Source organism: Carex rostrata, chromosome 4 (genome assembly GCF_964058835.1).
Source record: "Carex rostrata chromosome 4, lpCarRost1.2, whole genome shotgun sequence".
Classification (NCBI taxonomy): Eukaryota; Viridiplantae; Streptophyta; class Magnoliopsida; order Poales; family Cyperaceae; genus Carex; species Carex rostrata.
Window position 1 is genome coordinate 5,306,057 of NC_135921.1, and position 19,835 is coordinate 5,325,891.

The window sequence follows — 19,835 nt, forward strand, 5'->3', positions numbered from 1 at the left end:
TTGTAGTTTTTGGGGGGTATACATGAAATTTCCCTAAATTTAATTGGTGCAAACCATCTGCAGTCCAGTTCAAACCCCAAACCAAGCTTTTTAACCTAAAATTGAGACTAAAGTTCATAATTATAAGCTGAGGCAAGATTTATATTGAAAATTCCCAAAACGCAACAATAATTTTCTCTCTAAAATCTTAAATAAACATTTAACTATTAAGTGTATATGTTGAAAGAAAAATAGATTCAAGGTTTTTTCAATGATCACTAGTTTTCTTCTCATTTCTGTCAACAGAGTCAACAATATTTTCTTCAATAATTTCAGAACTATCATCAAATAGACTTCCAGTTACCAGTGAAGAATAAATATCAGCCGATTCAAGATTACTTATGTCAGTTGAAGCATGCTCTAGATTTATGGGCGGTGTTTCGTCCTGGAATTTGAAAATACCAAGAATTATTTAGGGGGCTATTTGGGATATTAAAAATAAACAAAAAATTCAAACAAACCATGACATCTCCTTCAATGATGGCATTTCTGCTATCTCCAGATGTGTTGCCTTCCACAGCAGTTCCCTCATTGTCTGATGATGATAACAGATGTAAATTATTTACGGTTTCCTCAATTGAAATATTATTTTCATGAAAAGGAAAATTTATATCATTCCAGGTTTCTGCATATAAAAAAATCAGAAGCAACATTGTTTGTAACTTTGGATTATTCAAAGCAACCAACCACAGCAACAAAAGGTTCAATGCATGTGACAATTTCATCTTGATTCAAGTCATTATGCCTCCATTTAGAACTATAGTAGCTTTAAAATATAAAACTTAACTGTCAAAATAAGACTGTTAGAAATGATCTATATCATTTTCTCTATGCACACATAAAAGAACATGACAGTTTGATTTTGTTTTAATACGTATCAAGAGCTTGCAAAAAAACACCAATGTGGATGAAATTCTGGACATTGATTTTACAACTTGTTGATACATATAAAAACCAAAATCGAAAAGCAATAAATTTTTATGTGCATGTCAAGAAAATAATATAGATCACATCTAATGGTTTTATTTTGTCATACAGATTTTAGAATTTTTGTTATTAAAACATTAAGTTGGAGAAACTTTTAACTTTTGTTATTTAAAAATATTTTTTAATTAGTTAAAGAATCTTTGTTATTAAAAATGAAGTCGCCTAGAAACTTTTTAACTTTAAGCTGGAGATTCTACAAATATTAGATATAATTTGCAAAGAACCATATAGTTTCTAGGCTACTTCAAATTTACAGTCAGCGTCTTAGTATATCTGCAAATACTTTCCTCATTTGAAAACCAGCACACATTTCAGTTATATTTGTTAAATAAGACCCAATCACAGAATCAACAGTTATGTTTATGGAAATAACAAAAGTATTCCTGATTTCATCATCTTGGGTGTAAATCCCGAACCAGAAAATTCTAGATCAAAACCCAACATATGAATAATCTTGGTTCAATTTATTTTGCACTCCAAGAAAAATTGTCAACAACTCAACATTAATCAGAATGCACTTTTAGTGTGATTTAATGAAGATGTTCAGTATAACTTCCCAAAAATCTCATATAAAATTAGATCAGATGCAAATGTCTGAAATGTTTGCGTTCTCAGCAAATACCAAAGAGGGGGGGGGGGGGGGGGGGGGGGGGGGGGGTAATTCTTTTTAAGAAAAAAATATTTGAATGTAAAATGTACATACAAAATTTGTAAGGACTCGTGAGTGCAGCTTCAAGCATGGCTTTGAAATCTTGTGCTGCCCTTACATATGGCTCTGCTTCTCCCTAAATTGATATGAACTTAAATTATCAACAAAGCAACTGTGCCTAGGGATGTAAATACATGTTGTGCCGTGACATGCCCAAGTCAGATTTCTACGGGTCGTGTCATGACTAAATTGGGACGGACAGTCACAGCACATGAATAGGCACATCACGTTAGTCACGCTGTGACCAAGGCACGTTGTGACCACACATGTCGTGTACAGATGTGACCGGTCTCATTTGGTCACGTTTAACTATTTTTCATAATTTAAGTTAGTTTAATCAAAATTCACCATTAGATCAAGTCTAATGGTCCTCATCACACGTGACTCGCGTGACCACGTGTTATGCCGTTCCATGACCAGACCAGTTTGCATGCCATGTCGTGCCAATTTTCCGAAAGATGGTCACGGAATGGGAGACACGAGTCACGGAACGTGAACAGCACATGTGCCATGCCGTGACGTATCTGGTCACGGTGAGACTGTTTTACATCCCTATGTGCGTCTTAGAATGATAAATTGTCAACTGCACTGTTAGAAATATTATAAAGTATAAATTAGTCACCTTGTTAGAAGAATCTTGTGAGCCAAATAAATCAGATGACTGTGGTACCTCATAAGCATGCTGATCACAGATCCATCCATATCGACCAGCTAAGGGCTCAGTTGTAAATTCATCTATCCAACATGAATGAACAAAGAGAATTAATAAAATATTTCATTTTACAAATTTATGCCAACAAATTAGCATATTCAAATAAATCTCAACACTTCAGGTTTGAAACCAGCAGTTCAGTAAAAAATACCAGAATGCCCATAAGCTTTTGATAGTTATCGACCAAAACTGTAGACTTATGTAAATTGAGACTAGTAAGAGAATTGCTTCTGATAGCAAAAGTTAATTATTAAGGTCTAATATAGGAGCATAAAGTGTTATTTGCGATGTATTTCCAAATTAGTAAGTTGGCTAGAAGCAAATTCATTACCTGTTACAAGACCACAACTGTCATCATGATTATATTCTTCAGAGCCGATAATATATGGAAGAGGGCTCCGCGTCGACATAGCCTTCATAATATTTAAAAAAAATGATAAAGGTACGAGTACAATAATTCTAAGCAGTGAAAAATATACCAATTGATAAATATAGAATGTGTAGGGTCAAATGCCAAGTGTCTTTCATACCTCTATTGTGCCTCACATCCTTTCCGTTTTCAAAGTCCAATAGTCGATCTGAACCACTCAACATGATCTCTATATTAAAATGTGCCTGAAGACCAAATTATATAATTTTTAGGAAAATTTTTACCAACTTTTTAGATAGGTACAAAATCACTGTTTTCCAGAAGATTCTGGACCATCCAAAAACAGTGATTTTGTACCTATCTAAAAAAATAGTAAAAAAAAATTCCAGGATATATAAAATTTGGTCTCCAAGCAATTTTAATATGGAGATCATGTTGAGCAGTTCGGATCGAATGTTTGGACTTTGAAAACGGAGATAAGGGATGTGAGGCTCAATTGAGGCATGAAAGACACGAGGCATTTGAACCATGCTCATATAGAATTAGATCAGAAAAGTACCCTAAGAACTGATCCTTTAGATTGTTTTGTATTTTGCAAAAGATTTTTGCAAGATGAGAGGCCCACAGACAGCGCCTCCTTGTATCTTGGCAAGATATCCTTTTCATAATCCTGAGCTGGTACACTAGTTTTACTTGACCCCTTGGATTTCTCCTTTTTCACCACAGACACATTCTCATCCAAAATAATCTGTTTGTTCAAGTAATTAACAATTAGTATGTTATTCTCTAACATCTCTTGTATAACGTACAGCATTAGGTACTGAGCATTAGGTATTAGCAAATAGTACTGAGCATTTCAGTTAGCAAAATTTCCTGTTAAAATCTGACAGCTTTGCACCTAATTTTAAGAGCCATTTTTCTTATCTGCCACAAATTAAAAATCAATCTATGATGGAGTCAATGTTGATTCTAAGTTTACATTTCTTAATTATCAAGCAATGCTATTGAGTTAATATGAAAAAATTGAAGTGAAAATTAGTGATTTTCAGCTAAGACTTAGTCTTAACTTTTCTAATAAATGTCATTTACAAATTTTTGCAAAGCAGAATTATTTGAAGTACCGGATATATTGGTACTATGTGCCCTAGATTAATTGTAATTTTATTTTAATTAAAGGTGAGTTTACCCTAAAATTTTACCCAGAACCCTCGATATACAGCAAAACAATAAACTGGTACAATCTACGAATATACAGTAGCAATGGGTATAATTATATTATACACCTAAGAAAAAGAAAACATGTACCAATCCAGAGCAATACTTGCATGATCAATCTTTTTATGGAGGAACATATTGTTAAAAGAAACGACAGTGTTCTTCATCTCCAGTTCAACCCGTCCAGTCTGGTCCAGTAGCTGGTTCAATTCTTCGGTGGTGGCCTTTGCCTTTGTTTCCACCTTCTCCGAGAATTCCATTATCCACTTCAACACCTTCATCAAAACTCAAAAATCCGAAAGTGTAAGAAATTTGTGCGATCTGTGTTAGACCTTAGATGGAAGAGAAACTGAAGTACCTCTTGTTGTAGTTCAAGGCGCTTCTTGATCGAACCAGAAGCTTTGATTTCGTCCATCTCAAATATTTCGAAACAAATCAGGCTTCTGTGAATTCTAGTTTTAACTTTTAAGTAATCAAGTCGAACCGTCGCAGTCGCAGAGGAGAAAAGAAAAGGAAACCAAATGAGTCGATGACAACCCTGTCGTCTCCATTTCTTTCCAATCAGGATTCAGGAGGCATTATGCCTACACGTGGGCGGCCTGGATTAAGTTGTTTGGACTGGTGGCCCACATATCTGGATAAAAGGGACCTAGAAAATAAAAAAGAAATCGGCCTAGATTAAGTTATCTAGGAATTGTTGCTTTCAGCGGTTTGGGCCAGAAGGCCCAGAGCCTTTATATATCTTATTCAGAAATAAAATTATCAAAATGAAGCAGAGTTGTATTAAGTTGTAAAATTTGAATAATTTGTAGAGTGAGTCTATGGTACTATGGATATCACGGGTTGTTACTGTGCTACGACTCTATATTCAAGTTTTCAAATCCTAACGGTCGATCCGAACCGTTCATCTTGTTCTCCATATTAATATGTGTTTGGAGACCAAATTTTACATTTTTTGAAAATTTTTTACTATTTTTTTAGATATTTAGAAAATCACTTGATCTGAAAATTCTGGACCATCCAAAAACAGTGATTTTCAATAAATCTAAAAAAATAGTAAAAAAAATTCAAAAAATGTAAAATTTGGTCTCCAAACACATATTAATATGGAGAACAAGATGAACGGTTCGGATCGACCGTTAGGATTTGAAAACTCGAATATAGAGCCGTAGCACGGTGCCAAATCGTAATATGCATAGTACCATAGACTCACTCTAATTTGTATATAGAAGTTAATTTTTCTTCCTTTTCTCTCTCAAAATTTAGTATTTTGAAGCAAGTAAACAACGTAAATTTTGAAGTTCAACTCTTCATAATACTAAATTTTGAGAGAGAAAAGGAAGAAAAGATTAACTCTATATACAAATTATTCAAATTTATAACTTTCAAAATCATAATGTAAATGAAGTACTTTACGCAGTCTCTTTCCTCTCCTCTTCACTACTTTTTCCAATTCAGATTTCACAAGGTAACTCAACATTCAAATATAATTCCAAACCATTGGTTAAATTTGGCACAAAGCAGCCTCATTAATTTTTCCAATTGGATCCAGATTGACTCGAATTCTGTTCAAATGGTTCAAATTTCAAACTCAAATATGTTATTGTTTGCGCTAATTCGGCATTTCGTCAAAAACACAGACATCAAATAATACAGCAAAGTACCTATAAATACCCCTTTTTTCCATGTTTACAAAATGGAGTGAAATTTTTATTTCTAACTTCTGCATGCGTCAAGCCATTGTAACTGCAATTAAACAAATGGAGACTACTCACGGTAGTTGATCAAAGAAAGCAAATTAGAGATAAAGGCATGCAACAATTACTACAACAGAAGTTAAAACAATCAACTTATGCAACAATTACTTCAACAGAAGTTGAAACAATCAACTTAAACACTAATTTAGACATAGCAGTATGGCTATGGCACTACAAAACCTCAACTTATGAGAATTATAGAGAAGAAAAGGGCTAATGAAGGAAACACAAGATCACCAGTTCTTTGAAAAATATAGCAGCATCATAATCCGATGCTCGACTAGAACATTAACCCGGTAACACGTGGAAAACTTTGTTCATAATGCCATTTATTGTATCCTACAATTGCTCACCGCACCTCACAGACTAAGGTATAGCATACTGAGATCAACATTAGGTGAAGTACTACTAAATCATTTTTCATACAACTGTACTAGCTCAGGCGGGCATATCAGTTTGCAAAAAGCGTCTCTACATCATTCAAATCAAACTTGGGACAATCAGACATGAAATTACAAGGTAAAGAATTTCAATGGCACCACGGTAGGGTGTTACAGTTAATACAGGTGATACATCAGCAATTTACAAAGCAAATAGCAATAATCACCATATATCACGGTCATATTTATTGGCATTCCATCATGTATAGGCTAAAAAGCAAAGACAAATCCTCTTCCTGAATTTCCTCAAACAGGTTGAAGAACATCAACAATGCCATAAAATAGCAATTTATTGCCATAAAAATCCAAGCTAGTAGTTCCCAAAAGATTGCCAAAACAAAGAAAACATAAATCATCCGACCTCTGAAACCTAAAATGAGAAAGCAGTGATCTTTACTCGTTACCCTTGCCCCAAAACCTAAACAAAGCAGCACCACCATTGTACAATCAGACACGAAATTACATGGTAAGACATTTCAACGGTGTGGTATTACAGTTAATACTGGTGATACATCAGCAATGTACAAAACAAATAGCAATAATTGACATGTATCTCAGTTATATTATTGGCATTTCATCATGTATGGGCTAGAAAAGCAAAGACAAATTCTCTTCCTGACCTAAGCATTTCCTCAAACAGGTTGAACACATAAAGAATGCCATAAAATAGCAACTTATTGCCATAAAAATCCAAGCTAGTTGTATCCAAAAGATTGCCAAAACAAGGAAAACACAAAAAAAAAAAATCAGACCTCTGAAACCTAAATATGAAAAAGTAGTGACCATTACTCATTATCCTTGCCCCAAAACCTTGAACCACTTAATGGAAACTTCTTTCCTTCATCTCTTCCCTCTCTCTTCCCCTTTCTCTGACCACCATCGTACCCTCTCCCACGATACACTGTCTTGTGGCCATTATAGTATCCCTTCTTAGCACCAGCTGAGTTAATCTCCTCCTCCCTTCTCTCATCCAACCAGTGCTTCCTCTTCTCCTCTGACTCTACCACCTCCGATTGGGCCTTTGCCATTTTCCTCTCCATGCTCTCCCTCACGGCCTGGATAGGGAACAGATCCGGAGAGATCGAGAGCGGCGATCGCAAAGTGATGTAGGCCTTCTTGTAATCGGGCTGGGTGGCAAGTAAATACCCACGTTTGATCTTCTTCCCGTCGTAGTTTAAAGTTCGAACCTCGGCGACGTCGAAGCCGTAGAGAGACTCAAGCACACGGCGGATTTCGATCTTAGAGGCAGAGGGGATGGTCCTGATAGCGAACTCGCGAATGGAATCGAAGGGAGGAGAGGGGAGCATGAGCTTGATCGGGAGGTTAGCGAAGTGTACCACGCGCCGACCCAAACGACTTCCCATGGCGACTAGGGTTTTCGTCGAGGTAGAGATGAGAGAGGAGGAGAGATACTGTACGAACTGAAAGCAAACAAAGGAGTCCCTTCTCTTTCGAAAGCGCATCCTCTGCATTAACCTAAAAAGGAATCTTTTAAGTTAATGAATCTCAACTGTCTGATTTTAAGCGGAGCCATCCGATCCCTGCTTCAATATTAGTGCGGATCTAGTGTCCACGAATCTTAACACAGATCGGATGGTAAAAATTCATTATTCTCTTTTGAGTTAATGCAGAGGATACGAATAATTCGGTCCGTATTTCAGAAGGAATATTTTTCAAAATATCTAGATTGCAAGGAGTTTACAAAAAGACCCGGATTTTGGGCCAATATAAAAATAGGCCTTTTTAGGGTCCAAATTTGAAATCCGTTTGATACTTTGATGTACCTCAATTGGTCAAGAACTTTCGGATTTTAGGGTCCAAAGTTTGAAGTCCGAAATTTTCTCCAGTCTAAATATGCTTCGAAATTTTTCAGGTAATCTTTCCTTTTTCTTCTATTATTTGACAGAGGAGGTTTCAAGTGCCTCTATTTTTTTACCTTCACTGTGTTTCTATTTTTTTAAAACTTTAATAACTCAAAATTTAAAACTTAAAAGTTAAAATAAAACCATTAGATGTGATCTATGTTATTTTCTCTATATGCTCATAAAAAAAATATCACATTTTAATTTTATTTTTATGTAAATCAATAAGATGAAAAATCAACATTTAGAAATTATCCACATTAATACGTTTTTTACAAGCTCTTAATGACAACAAAAATAAAATTAAAATGTCATAATTTTTTACATGTACATAGATAAAATGATATAGATTATATACATCGGTTTTATTTTGACTTTTAAGTTTTAAATTTTGAATTATTAAAGTTTTAAAAAATGGAGGTATGGTGGAGACATAAAAAATAGGAGGTATATTTTCTATATATAAAATTGATATTCTTCAATTGGTCCGGCTAGGAGAAACTGAATTTTTGTTTGTGCCACAAGCTGGAAAATTATTTAGATGCTGGTCGGTGATCATGAACTTATTAATAAGATTCATGAATTATTTACAAGTTATTTTCTGATTTTTATTTTCAAACATTATTTGTGAATTTTGCGAATTATTCTCAAACTGTATTCAAATTATTTGCAAAAAAAGGTTTCTTAAAACTTAAAAAAAATTAAAAAAAATTAATATACTATATCTATTAACATATGAGAGTAGGATATGAATAATACTAATACTTAATGGGTAAGAACTAAGGATAGAATCTAAGACTTAGCTAACAAGTTGCTGATTGTGACTGACCAGAGACGTAAACTAATTGTATAATTGGAGGGAACAGAGGGAAGCAGAGTGAATAGAAGAGTGCGTATCCTCTGAGATATCTCAACTTTTGTGTGACCGACGTGTCCGGTGCCTATTCGGGGTGATGTAGGGGGTCAGTATTATGTGTGCTTTGAGATTTGTGTATAACGTATTTAAACGATTGGGATTTTCCATAAAGTCACACAAAGTTTGAGATATCTCAGAGGATACGAATACGTGAAGAGAAGATGAATGAGTGAGTCTATGGTACTATGCATATTACGATTTGTTACTGTGTTACGGCTCTATATTTGAGTTTTCAAATTCTAACTGTCGATCCGAACCGTTCATCTTGTTCTCCATATTAATATGTGTTTGGAGACCAAATTTTACATTTTTTGAAAATATTTTACTATTTTTTTAGATTTATTGAAAATCACTGTTTTTGGATGGTCCAGAATTTTCAGATCAAGTGATTTTCTAAATATCTAAAAAAAATAGTAAATTTTTTTCAAAAAATGTAAAATTTGGTCTCCAAACACATATTAATATGGAGAACAAGATGAACAGTTTGGATCGACCGTTAGGATTTGAAAACTCGAATATAGAGCCGTAGCACGATAACAACCCGTGATATGCATAGTACCATAGACTCACTCAAGATGAATTGTATATAGAAATTTAGTAATTTTGTTCACCCTGATTTAAAGTGTAAAGACGGTGAACTAATTTTCTTCACATTTCTCTCCATTCCATTACACACTGTTTTTTTAAAAGCACATCAAAATTAAAACTAATTTTATATGGATATATGTATAAAAAATCTCAATCCGATACGTACTCTATTAATTGAAATCACTATCCGAGACTATTTTTATAATTTAATATTATTTGTTTCGTATTAGTATTCAAATTTGTATTTGTATATTATCAGTTTTGTATTTGTATCTGTTTAAGAAGAATTTGATTTTAAATTTTAACATATATTTACTATTTGTATTTGTATTTGTATTCATATCCGTTCATTAAAAAATATATACGAATTTGGTATTATCACAATTCGCTCTAGGACTTGGTTATAAGTTTGTTTCAATATTTGTTTTTTCCTTTCATCTACTTGATCAAAGTCGCTTAAACAGTTGTATTTTTGTATGTTTTAAAAAAGAACCGAAAGTACAAAAGATTGTTTGGGTGGTTGATATTTTCAAAGAGAGAAAAATACACGTGTATTCAACTACAAAAAAAAATAAAAAAAATGATTGATTTAGAGTTGCACTTCCTCTTGCATTTCCTTTTCTAAAAATTAATACTTAAAAGTTCAGTTCATAAAATTACCTTTCAAAGAAACATTCTAATCTTCAAGGACCCACCAGGAAAAGCAGTCGTATTTCTTATTGTTTCACTTCAAGAAAATAGAGTACAACTTTTTCGAATAAATCTAATACATCATATCGAAGTTTCGTGATGATTCGGCTCACTTATTAAATTTTTTGTTATGATATTTTTCTATGTAATTAGCAAGCTAAATTATACTATAACATTATGTTAAAGTAATTGTTTAAACTTCGAAGATTTTTTGACTGAAATTAAAAACGATAAAGTGTAAAGTTTCTGAAATAAAAGTAAGCATATCAAACGAATATGTACAATGACTGAGTGAGTCCGGCCATTTTTATTAATACCCAAAAAAAAAAACATTTTTACAATAATAACCTGACAATTTTTTTTTTTTTAAATCTGACCAGACCGCCGGTAATTGGGGCGGTCCGATTCCATACCAGACCGCCAGGACCCTGGGCGGTCCAGTAGGGACCAGACCGCCGGTAATTGGGGCGGTCCACTATGCTGCCATATAGCAGCTCTGTCTGCTGTCTCTCTAGCACAGTATCATTTATTAAACCACAGAGAAGAAAGAGAGAGCGATTTTGAAGCGATTTTAAGCGATTTAGAGGCGATTGCTACAGGTATATTATTTTTTATTTAATTATTTTATGTTTAATTTTTAATTAATAATTATTATACCCGCAGTCTGTAAAAACTATAAATTAGGCTTTAAGTAATATTATAATTAACTTTTAAATTCCAAAAAATAATGAATCTATTATACTGTAATTCTTATGAATGTTTTTTTTTAAATGTAGTTTGTTAAGGACAAAATGCTGGTTGCACTGTACGTGGGCGGTAGGCTAATTAAGGGTGCAGATGGCGTGTATTACTCGAAAGATGCCTCATTCGGCTTGCAGGTTAATGAAAGAACCACATTTATTGAACTTAAGCAACTAGTATATGAAAAGACTGGTGTGAACCCCGACCGGTATGAATTAGAATTGGCTACCCGAATTGACACACAACGGGCTGGGGCGGGTAGACCTTACTTTGTGAGTTTTCCTATAACAGATGAGGAGTTGTGGAAGGCTGTGTACCAACAATTTGAGTCTAGGGGGGTCGCTATGATAGACTTATATTCCAGGAGGGTTCCCCAGGCCGGGGCTAGACCTTTTAGTGCGGCTGGGGCTGGACCTTCTAGGGCTCCCCCTGCTGGACCTTCAGGTTATGACAATTCGGCTTATGACAGCCAGGGGTACCACCACTCCCCTCATGACAGCCAGGGGTACCACCACTCCCCTCATGACAGTCAGGGGTACCACCACTCCCCTCATGACAACCAGGGGTACCACAGTCCCTGTTATGACAACCCGGGGTACCATAACTCCCGTGAGTTTACTGAAGTTGTACCACCACCACCACCACCGCCCAGACAGACACCCATAATCCCTACATTTCCAGCTATACCAGAGTCATTACCGATACAGTTATCCGTTAATCCAAATGATACTAATATTGATGTTGATGCTATTGATGCCATACCGGAAAGAGAAATGGAAACCGGAGATGAATACCAAGGAATTTGGGAATCTGATGACTTATCAGATGGTGATGCAAATGTACCAGGTTTGTCCAGGGAAGAAAAATTCCCAATCAGGGGTCGAGGGAATAGGCATCCTGTCGCCACATTCAACGATACCACAGCTTTTGAAGAGGCTGACATTAGTTTCTTTGGTCCTCGTGTTGTATACAATCGTGAACTTGCCCCAGGGCAAGTCTATACCAACATAGATGAACTTGTAAAGAAAATCTATGAGACTCACGTTCACGGCAACTGGGAATGTATATTAGAAAAAAGAGAATCAAAAAGATTGGTTGTGATATGCAAAAATGCCCCTCGTTGTGAGTTTCGCCTTTATGCAACCCCTGCGGGTTCGGGGGAAGCATGGATAATTAAAAAGTGTGAACCACCTCATACATGCAAGTCTGCGTCCACAAGGACAGACCATTCAAACCTGACAGCATCACTAATTGCCGATGCAATTGAGGCAGACATTAAGTTGGACCCATCGATGAGCATCAAGGCGGTGGCTATGGCCGTCAGACACAAATACATACATGTAATCCCAAAATATAACAGGTTGTGGAGAGGTCGTGAACTTGCGATTTGCAGAATATTCGGTAGTTGGAAGGATTCATACAACTATCTGACACCATTGCTCCAGGCTATGGCAAGTACAAATCCCGGCACTGTATTTCAGCGGTGGCATGGCCCCATTTATGATAAGAATGGAGTACTAATAGAGGGAGTTCAACAATTCAAGGGCATTGCATGGGCTTTTGGTCCTTGTATCCAAGCTGTGCCATTCATCAGACCCGTTATCAGCATTGATGCATGCTTCATGTCTGGCCGTTACGAGGGGAGGCTACTGATAGCATGTGCATATGATGCTGAGAACCAGCTGTTGCCTTTGGCGTTTGCAATTGTTCGGAAAGAGGATGGTGAGAACTGGGGATTCTTTATGCAATTTTTAAGAAGACGGGTGGTTGGGCCAACAAAGTTTTTCTCTGTAATATCAGACCAGCACAAAGGAATAAAATATGTTTTTGATCATGAAGAATACGGTTGGTCAACACATACTGGCGAGTGTGTGCACAGGTTGTGTATGCAACACGTTGCGGAGAACCTTAGCAAGGCAACCGGAAACAATAGCTGGGTCCTAGAAACATTCAGACGTAATTGCAAAAAGAAGAAGCCAAGAAGGGTGGAAGAGATGAGTAGAGAATTTGCAAAGGTATGTGTTTGTTGATTGTTTACATGTCTTATTGTACTTTGTTAACATATTTTTATTTTAATTGTTTACTTATATTATTTTATTTCCTTATTTATATGTAGTATATGCCGAAAGCAAATCTGTACTTAATGAAGGTGGGCAAAAATAACCCCAGAGATGTCCAAGAGCCACCAGCATACGAGAAAATATTTCAAGCACGTGATGGAGGTTACCGTTGGGGAATTATGACCACCAACGGCTCTGAATCGCTGAATGCAGTCTTCAAGGAGAGCCGGACGTTGCCGGTGGCTGCAGTTGTAGAAGACACTTTCTACAAGTTAAATACATGGTTTCAGGAACGGCGTGCTAAGGCCGCAGAATTAATAAGGATGAACCAGTCATTTTCAACAAGGGTGGAGGAGAAACTAAAAAAACACAGGAATAAAGGTGCAACTATGACCGTGATCCCGATGGGTAATGACGGTACAGAATTCGAAGTGCACAATCCAAATGAGTACGTTCCTTCCAGCCGTAGACCAGATGGCACTATGGAGTTTGTGAAGAGGGCTTTCAAGTACGTAGTGCAATTCGGAGAGGCAAGAGAGGTGACCTGTACATGCCAAGGACCCCAACTAGCTGGAATACCTTGTAGTCACGTGATGGCGGTATGCCGAGTGAGAAACTTCTGCGAGGATCACTATGTCGCCGACATGTATCGTACCGATTACCTTGCTTCTACTTGGGGTGGATCTTTCCATTCTTATCCCAACCAGCATGAGTGGCCTGCGTATGTCGGTGATAGAATACTCCCTTCAGAAGGATGGATAAGGAAGGGGAGGAGGAGACACAAACGTGCTATAATGACCATGGACGAGATGGGTGGTAGGAGGCCATCGGGAAATCAGGCTCGCCGTTCCGTTTCTGACAGGCGCAGGGCAGGTAGGTAGCATTTTTCAGAATTAATTTATGTTTTTATTATATTGATAACTGAACTCTGTTGTTATGTTCAGATGCCATAAACGAACACAATGAAAGAGAAAATGCGAGAGTTGTTGCTGAAGCAACTGGTAGAAGACAACCACCTCCTGCGACCCAATCATCTAGTAGCCAAGGGTCTACAAGTACTGCTGCACCTGCAGCTGGCACCAGAAAATCTTCCCGTCTATTGGGTCTATTCCGACGTCGTGAAAGATGAACTTATTATTTTGCTTGGGAGAACTTATTTTGTTTGGTTTGAACTAACTTATGAATATTGGTGAACTTCAGTTGTATCATTGAACTTTAATTGTATTCGTGGACTTTACTTGTTAGACTATGTTAGACTACTTCCGAACTACAGTTATATTATCTAGCATATTCAATAATTAATTCAGAGATAACTGATAAATTGTCTGACAAGATGATAAAATACATCAAGAAACATCTCACAACGAAAAAACCAAATTGACGAATTTAAAATCCTATTTCTTAGCAGTCGGCTTCTTACTAACTGACTTCGTAGCAGCCGAATTCTTAACAGCCGTATTCTTAGCCGCCGGCTTCTGATTGGTGACACCCGACGATGTGCTCGCCGAATTTTTTTTCCTACCATATCCATATGGATTTTCCACAAAGTCATCGTCTGAAAGGGGTGGATTTTCAATGGGACATTTGACACCAACTCTTTTCAAAAGAAGTATTGCATCACAGTGACATTTGGTAGCATGAGTACATCTTTCGCTATTGTCCATCCTGTTGAACAGAACCACAAACGTAGACTAATTGTACAGTAAACATAGACTAATTATAAAATAAAAAAAAATACCTGCGGATTTAGTAGTGGAGAAAATCGTCTGAAATCGCCGAAACAATCGTCTGCGCTCTCTTTCTCCTTCTTTGTAGTGTGTGTTGGAGAGAGAAAATGCTGATTTTGTAGGACAGCTAGTGGACCGCCAGGGATACCAGCGGTCTGGTCCGTAGCAGCTGATTTTGTATTCGTGAACTTCACTTGTTAGACTATGGTAGACTATAATTATAAGTGGTGTCATAACTCTTTATAAGTTTGATGTAATTTGATTTGATAATGCACATATTTTTGGGCGATTTTGAGGCGATTGCTACAGGTATAAGACCGTTTCGATGAAATTGCTTAGTTTTAACACTTGATTACTTATAATTTGACGAAACAGATATGTTGTAGTTTCATAAGACCGTTTCGATGTAAAGTAGAAAAAACATAAAAACCATGGATCAACATAAAATAAAACTGCAATCATAATAATACTACAGTCCAAAATACATCATAAAAAACTGCAATCATAATAAAAACATCATTAAAAACTGCAATCATCTCTTATGCTTCTTCCCCGAGGGACTGAACCTAGCAGCTGCTTTGCCTTTGAGCTCCCTGTCCGGCTGCACACGCCTCGGTATCTGCTGGGAGTGAGGACTCATATAAGTGCTGCTCCGGATGTCCAGCCCAGTCGTACTCCAAGCTGAAACGCTGCCTCCAGTCGACTTTGGGCTTGCAGTGAGTCGTTCTGCAAGTACAATTAATTAGAAAGTCCAGAAACGAAATTAAAATGACAATAGTAAAGTGATAACGATATTTGTTCCTTTGACGATAGTACTTACTTGTGGAACCTGTCCGTCTCATCCTGACCAATCAGCGGGTACTCCGGGATGAAGGCATCCAAGCCGAACTGTCGGGACACCCGATCGGGATAATGGTACTCCACTATCCAGTAACAAACTAACGGTCCCTGATAAAACGAGAGTGGTCTCTGCTCCAATGTCAACCGACTCAGAAGACCGCTACGATAAAATGCACGATACGGGAACCAATCGATGTTACAATGTCGGAGCATCTGGAGTTGACCCCGGACATAAGAAACCCCCTTGCCCGTCTCCTGGTAGTCGTGATCCCTGCCCCATATAGCAGCATATGCGGGGCATCTGTCTGGGTCTGGAACTCTCCAACGGGGAGGTGGATGTGGTATATCTGGCCGACATATGGGCAGATGTGACCACGACCAATGCTGGAGTAGAAGAAGTGGCCCTTGAATCTGCTTGTTCTTCACCTGAAATTTTAACTGTAAATATGAACTGTAATAAAAACATAAATTAATTCTGAAAAATGCTACCTACCTGCCCTGCGCCTGTCAGAAACGGAACGGCGAGCCTGATTTCCCGATGGCCTCCTACCACCCATCTCGTCCATGGTCATTATAGCACGTTTGTGTCTCCTCCTCCCCTTCCTTATCCATCCTTCTGAAGGGAGTATTCTATCACCGACATACGCAGGCCACTCATGCTGGTTGGGATAAGAATGGAAAGATCCACCCCAAGTAGAAGCAAGGTAATCGGTACGATACATGTCGGCGACATAGTGATCCTCGCAGAAGTTTCTCACTCGGCATACCGCCATCACGTGACTACAAGGTATTCCAGCTAGTTGGGGTCCTTGGCATGTACAGGTCACCTCTCTTGCCTCTCCGAATTGCACTACGTACTTGAAAGCCCTCTTCACAAACTCCATAGTGCCATCTGGTCTACGGCTGGAAGGAACGTACTCATTTGGATTGTGCACTTCGAATTCTGTACCGTCATTACCCATCGGGATCACGGTCATAGTTGCACCTTTATTCCTGTGTTTTTTTAGTTTCTCCTCCACCCTTGTTGAAAATGACTGGTTCATCCTTATTAATTCTGCGGCCTTAGCACGCCGTTCCTGAAACCATGTATTTAACTTGTAGAAAGTGTCTTCTACAACTGCAGCCACCGGCAACGTCCGGCTCTCCTTGAAGACTGCATTCAGCGATTCAGAGCCGTTGGTGGTCATAATTCCCCAACGGTAACCTCCATCACGTGCTTGAAATATTTTCTCGTATGCTGGTGGCTCTTGGACATCTCTGGGGTTATTTTTGCCCACCTTCATTAAGTACAGATTTGCTTTCGGCATATACTACATATAAATAAGGAAATAAAATAATATAAGTAAACAATTAAAATAAAAATATGTTAACAAAGTACAATAAGACATGTAAACAATCAACAAACACATACCTTTGCAAATTCTCTACTCATCTCTTCCACCCTTCTTGGCTTCTTCTTTTTGCAATTACGTCTGAATGTTTCTAGGACCCAGCTATTGTTTCCGGTTGCCTTGCTAAGGTTCTCCGCAACGTGTTGCATACACAACCTGTGCACACACTCGCCAGTATGTGTTGACCAACCGTATTCTTCATGATCAAAAACATATTTTATTCCTTTGTGCTGGTCTGATATTACAGAGAAAAACTTTGTTGGCCCAACCACCCGTCTTCTTAAAAATTGCATAAAGAATCCCCAGTTCTCACCATCCTCTTTCCGAACAATTGCAAACGCCAAAGGCAACAGCTGGTTCTCAGCATCATATGCACATGCTATCAGTAGCCTCCCCTCGTAACGGCCAGACATGAAGCATGCATCAATGCTGATAACGGGTCTGATGAATGGCACAGCTTGGATACAAGGACCAAAAGCCCATGCAATGCCCTTGAATTGTTGAACTCCCTCTATTAGTACTCCATTCTTATCATAAATGGGGCCATGCCACCGCTGAAATACAGTGCCGGGATTTGTACTTGCCATAGCCTGGAGCAATGGTGTCAGATAGTTGTATGAATCCTTCCAACTACCGAATATTCTGCAAATCGCAAGTTCACGACCTCTCCACAACCTGTTATATTTTGGGATTACATGTATGTATTTGTGTCTGACGGCCATAGCCACCGCCTTGATGCTCATCGATGGGTCCAACTTAATGTCTGCCTCAATTGCATCGGCAATTAGTGATGCTGTCAGGTTTGAATGGTCTGTCCTTGTGGACGCAGACTTGCATGTATGAGGTGGTTCACACTTTTTAATTATCCATGCTTCCCCCGAACCCGCAGGGGTTGCATAAAGGCGAAACTCACAACGAGGGGCATTTTTGCATATCACAACCAATCTTTTTGATTCTCTTTTTTCTAATATACATTCCCAGTTGCCGTGAACGTGAGTCTCATAGATTTTCTTTACAAGTTCATCTATGTTGGTATAGACTTGCCCTGGGGCAAGTTCACGATTGTATACAACACGAGGACCAAAGAAACTAATGTCAGCCTCTTCAAAAGCTGTGGTATCGTTGAATGTGGCGACAGGATGCCTATTCCCTCGACCCCTGATTGGGAATTTTTCTTCCCTGGACAAACCTGGTACATTTGCATCACCATCTGATAAGTCATCAGATTCCCAAATTCCTTGGTATTCATCTCCGGTTTCCATTTCTCTTTCCGGTATGGCATCAATAGCATCAACATCAATATTAGTATCATTTGGATTAACGGATAACTGTATCGGTAATGACTCTGGTATAGCTGGAAATGTAGGGATTATGGGTGTCTGTCTGGGCGGTGGTGGTGGTGGTGGTACAACTTCAGTAAACTCACGGGAGTTATGGTACCCCGGGTTGTCATAACAGGGACTGTGGTACCCCTGGTTGTCATGAGGGGAGTGGTGGTACCCCTGACTGTCATGAGGGGAGTGGTGGTACCCCTGGCTGTCATGAGGGGAGTGGTGGTACCCCTGGCTGTCATAAGCCGAATTGTCATAACCTGAAGGTCCAGCAGGGGGAGCCCTAGAAGGTCCAGCCCCAGCCGCACTAAAAGGTCTAGCCCCGGCCTGGGGAACCCTCCTGGAATATAAGTCTATCATAGCGACCCCCCTAGACTCAAATTGTTGGTACACAGCCTTCCACAACTCCTCATCTGTTATAGGAAAACTCACAAAGTAAGGTCTACCCGCCCCAGCCCGTTGTGTGTCAATTCGGGTAGCCAATTCTAATTCATACCGGTCGGGGTTCACACCAGTCTTTTCATATACTAGTTGCTTAAGTTCAATAAATGTGGTTCTTTCATTAACCTGCAAGCCGAATGAGGCATCTTTCGAGTAATACACGCCATCTGCACCCTTAATTAGCCTACCGCCCACGTACAGTGCAACCAGCATTTTGTCCTTAACAAACTACATTTAAAAAAAAACATTCATAAGAATTACAGTATAATAGATTCATTATTTTTTGGAATTTAAAAGTTAATTATAATATTACTTAAAGCCTAATTTATAGTTTTTACAGACTGCGGGTATAATAATTATTAATTAAAAATTAAACATAAAATAATTAAATAAAAAATAATATACCTGTAGCAATCGCCTCTAAATCGCTTAAAATCGCTTCAAAATCGCTCTCTCTTTCTTCTCTGTGGTTTAATAAATGATACTGTGCTAGAGAGACAGCAGACAGAGCTGCTATATGGCAGCATAGTGGACCGCCCCAATTACCGGCGGTCTGGTCCCTACTGGACCGCCCAGGGTCCTGGCGGTCTGGTATGGAATCGGACCGCCCCAATTACCGGCGGTCTGGTCAGATTTAAAAAAAAAAAAATTGTCAGGTTATTATTGTAAAAATGTTTTTTTTTTTGGGTATTAATAAAAATGGCCGGAGTGAGTCTATGGTACTATGCATATCACGGGTTGTTACCATGCTACGGCTCTATATTCGAGTTTTCAAATCCTAATGGTCGATCCGAACCGTTCACCTTGTTCTACATATTAATATGTGTTTGGAGACCAAATTTTACATTTTTTGAAATATTTTTCCTATTTTTTTAGATATTTAGAAAATCACTTGATCTGAAAATTCTGGACCATCCAAAAACAGTGATTTTCAATAAATCTAAAAAAATAGTAAAAAATTTTCAAAAAATGTAAAATTTGGTCTCCAAACACATATTAATATGGAGAACAAGATGAAC

General features: G+C 37.9%; 5 protein-coding genes across 7 annotated transcripts; 2 read left to right on the forward strand and 3 right to left on the reverse strand.

Annotated features, from left to right (window-relative positions):
* Positions 1-101: 101 nt before the first annotated feature.
* LOC144553291 (uncharacterized) lies at positions 102-4,538 on the reverse strand. 3 transcript variants are annotated; one of them, XM_078301392.1, is made up of 8 exons: positions 4,391-4,538; positions 4,143-4,307; positions 3,377-3,565; positions 2,779-2,860; positions 2,358-2,470; positions 1,730-1,811; positions 507-574; positions 102-424 (listed from the first exon to the last, which is right to left on the reverse strand). In XM_078301392.1, the coding sequence occupies exons 1-8, from the start codon at positions 4,445-4,447 to the stop codon at positions 248-250; spliced, it is 933 nt and encodes a 310-aa protein (XP_078157518.1). In that variant the 5' UTR covers positions 4,448-4,538; the 3' UTR covers positions 102-247. The 3 variants fall into 3 exon arrangements, with proteins under 3 accessions (XP_078157518.1, XP_078157517.1, XP_078157519.1); XM_078301391.1 differs by having other exon boundaries at positions 501-574; XM_078301393.1 differs by lacking the exon at positions 4,391-4,538 and having other exon boundaries at positions 501-574; positions 4,139-4,271.
* Positions 4,539-6,501: 1,963 nt separating this feature from the next.
* On the reverse strand, positions 6,502-7,674 carry LOC144552832 (Ribosomal protein L23/L15e family protein). Its single transcript, XM_078300832.1, has 2 exons — positions 7,040-7,674; positions 6,502-6,647 (listed from the first exon to the last, which is right to left on the reverse strand). Exons 1-2 carry the CDS (start codon positions 7,591-7,593, stop codon positions 6,623-6,625), a joined length of 579 nt encoding a protein of 192 aa, XP_078156958.1. The 5' UTR covers positions 7,594-7,674; the 3' UTR covers positions 6,502-6,622.
* A 3,034-nt stretch (positions 7,675-10,708) lies between these two features.
* LOC144553186 (uncharacterized) lies at positions 10,709-13,362 on the forward strand. The gene is made up of 4 exons (XM_078301287.1): positions 10,709-10,884; positions 11,062-13,041; positions 13,143-13,318; positions 13,359-13,362. The coding sequence occupies exons 2-4, from the start codon at positions 11,077-11,079 to the stop codon at positions 13,360-13,362; spliced, it is 2,145 nt and encodes a 714-aa protein (XP_078157413.1). The 5' UTR covers positions 10,709-10,884; positions 11,062-11,076.
* A 19-nt stretch (positions 13,363-13,381) lies between these two features.
* LOC144552408 (uncharacterized) lies at positions 13,382-14,324 on the forward strand. The gene is made up of 2 exons (XM_078300412.1): positions 13,382-13,959; positions 14,031-14,324. The coding sequence occupies exons 1-2, from the start codon at positions 13,410-13,412 to the stop codon at positions 14,213-14,215; spliced, it is 735 nt and encodes a 244-aa protein (XP_078156538.1). The 5' UTR covers positions 13,382-13,409; the 3' UTR covers positions 14,216-14,324.
* A 156-nt stretch (positions 14,325-14,480) lies between these two features.
* On the reverse strand, positions 14,481-19,437 carry LOC144553188 (uncharacterized). The gene is made up of 6 exons (XM_078301288.1): positions 19,222-19,437; positions 17,065-19,044; positions 16,769-16,963; positions 15,634-16,079; positions 15,396-15,539; positions 14,481-14,751 (listed from the first exon to the last, which is right to left on the reverse strand). The coding sequence occupies exons 2-6, from the start codon at positions 19,027-19,029 to the stop codon at positions 14,481-14,483; spliced, it is 3,021 nt and encodes a 1,006-aa protein (XP_078157414.1). The 5' UTR covers positions 19,030-19,044; positions 19,222-19,437.
* Positions 19,438-19,835: the final 398 nt, after the last annotated feature.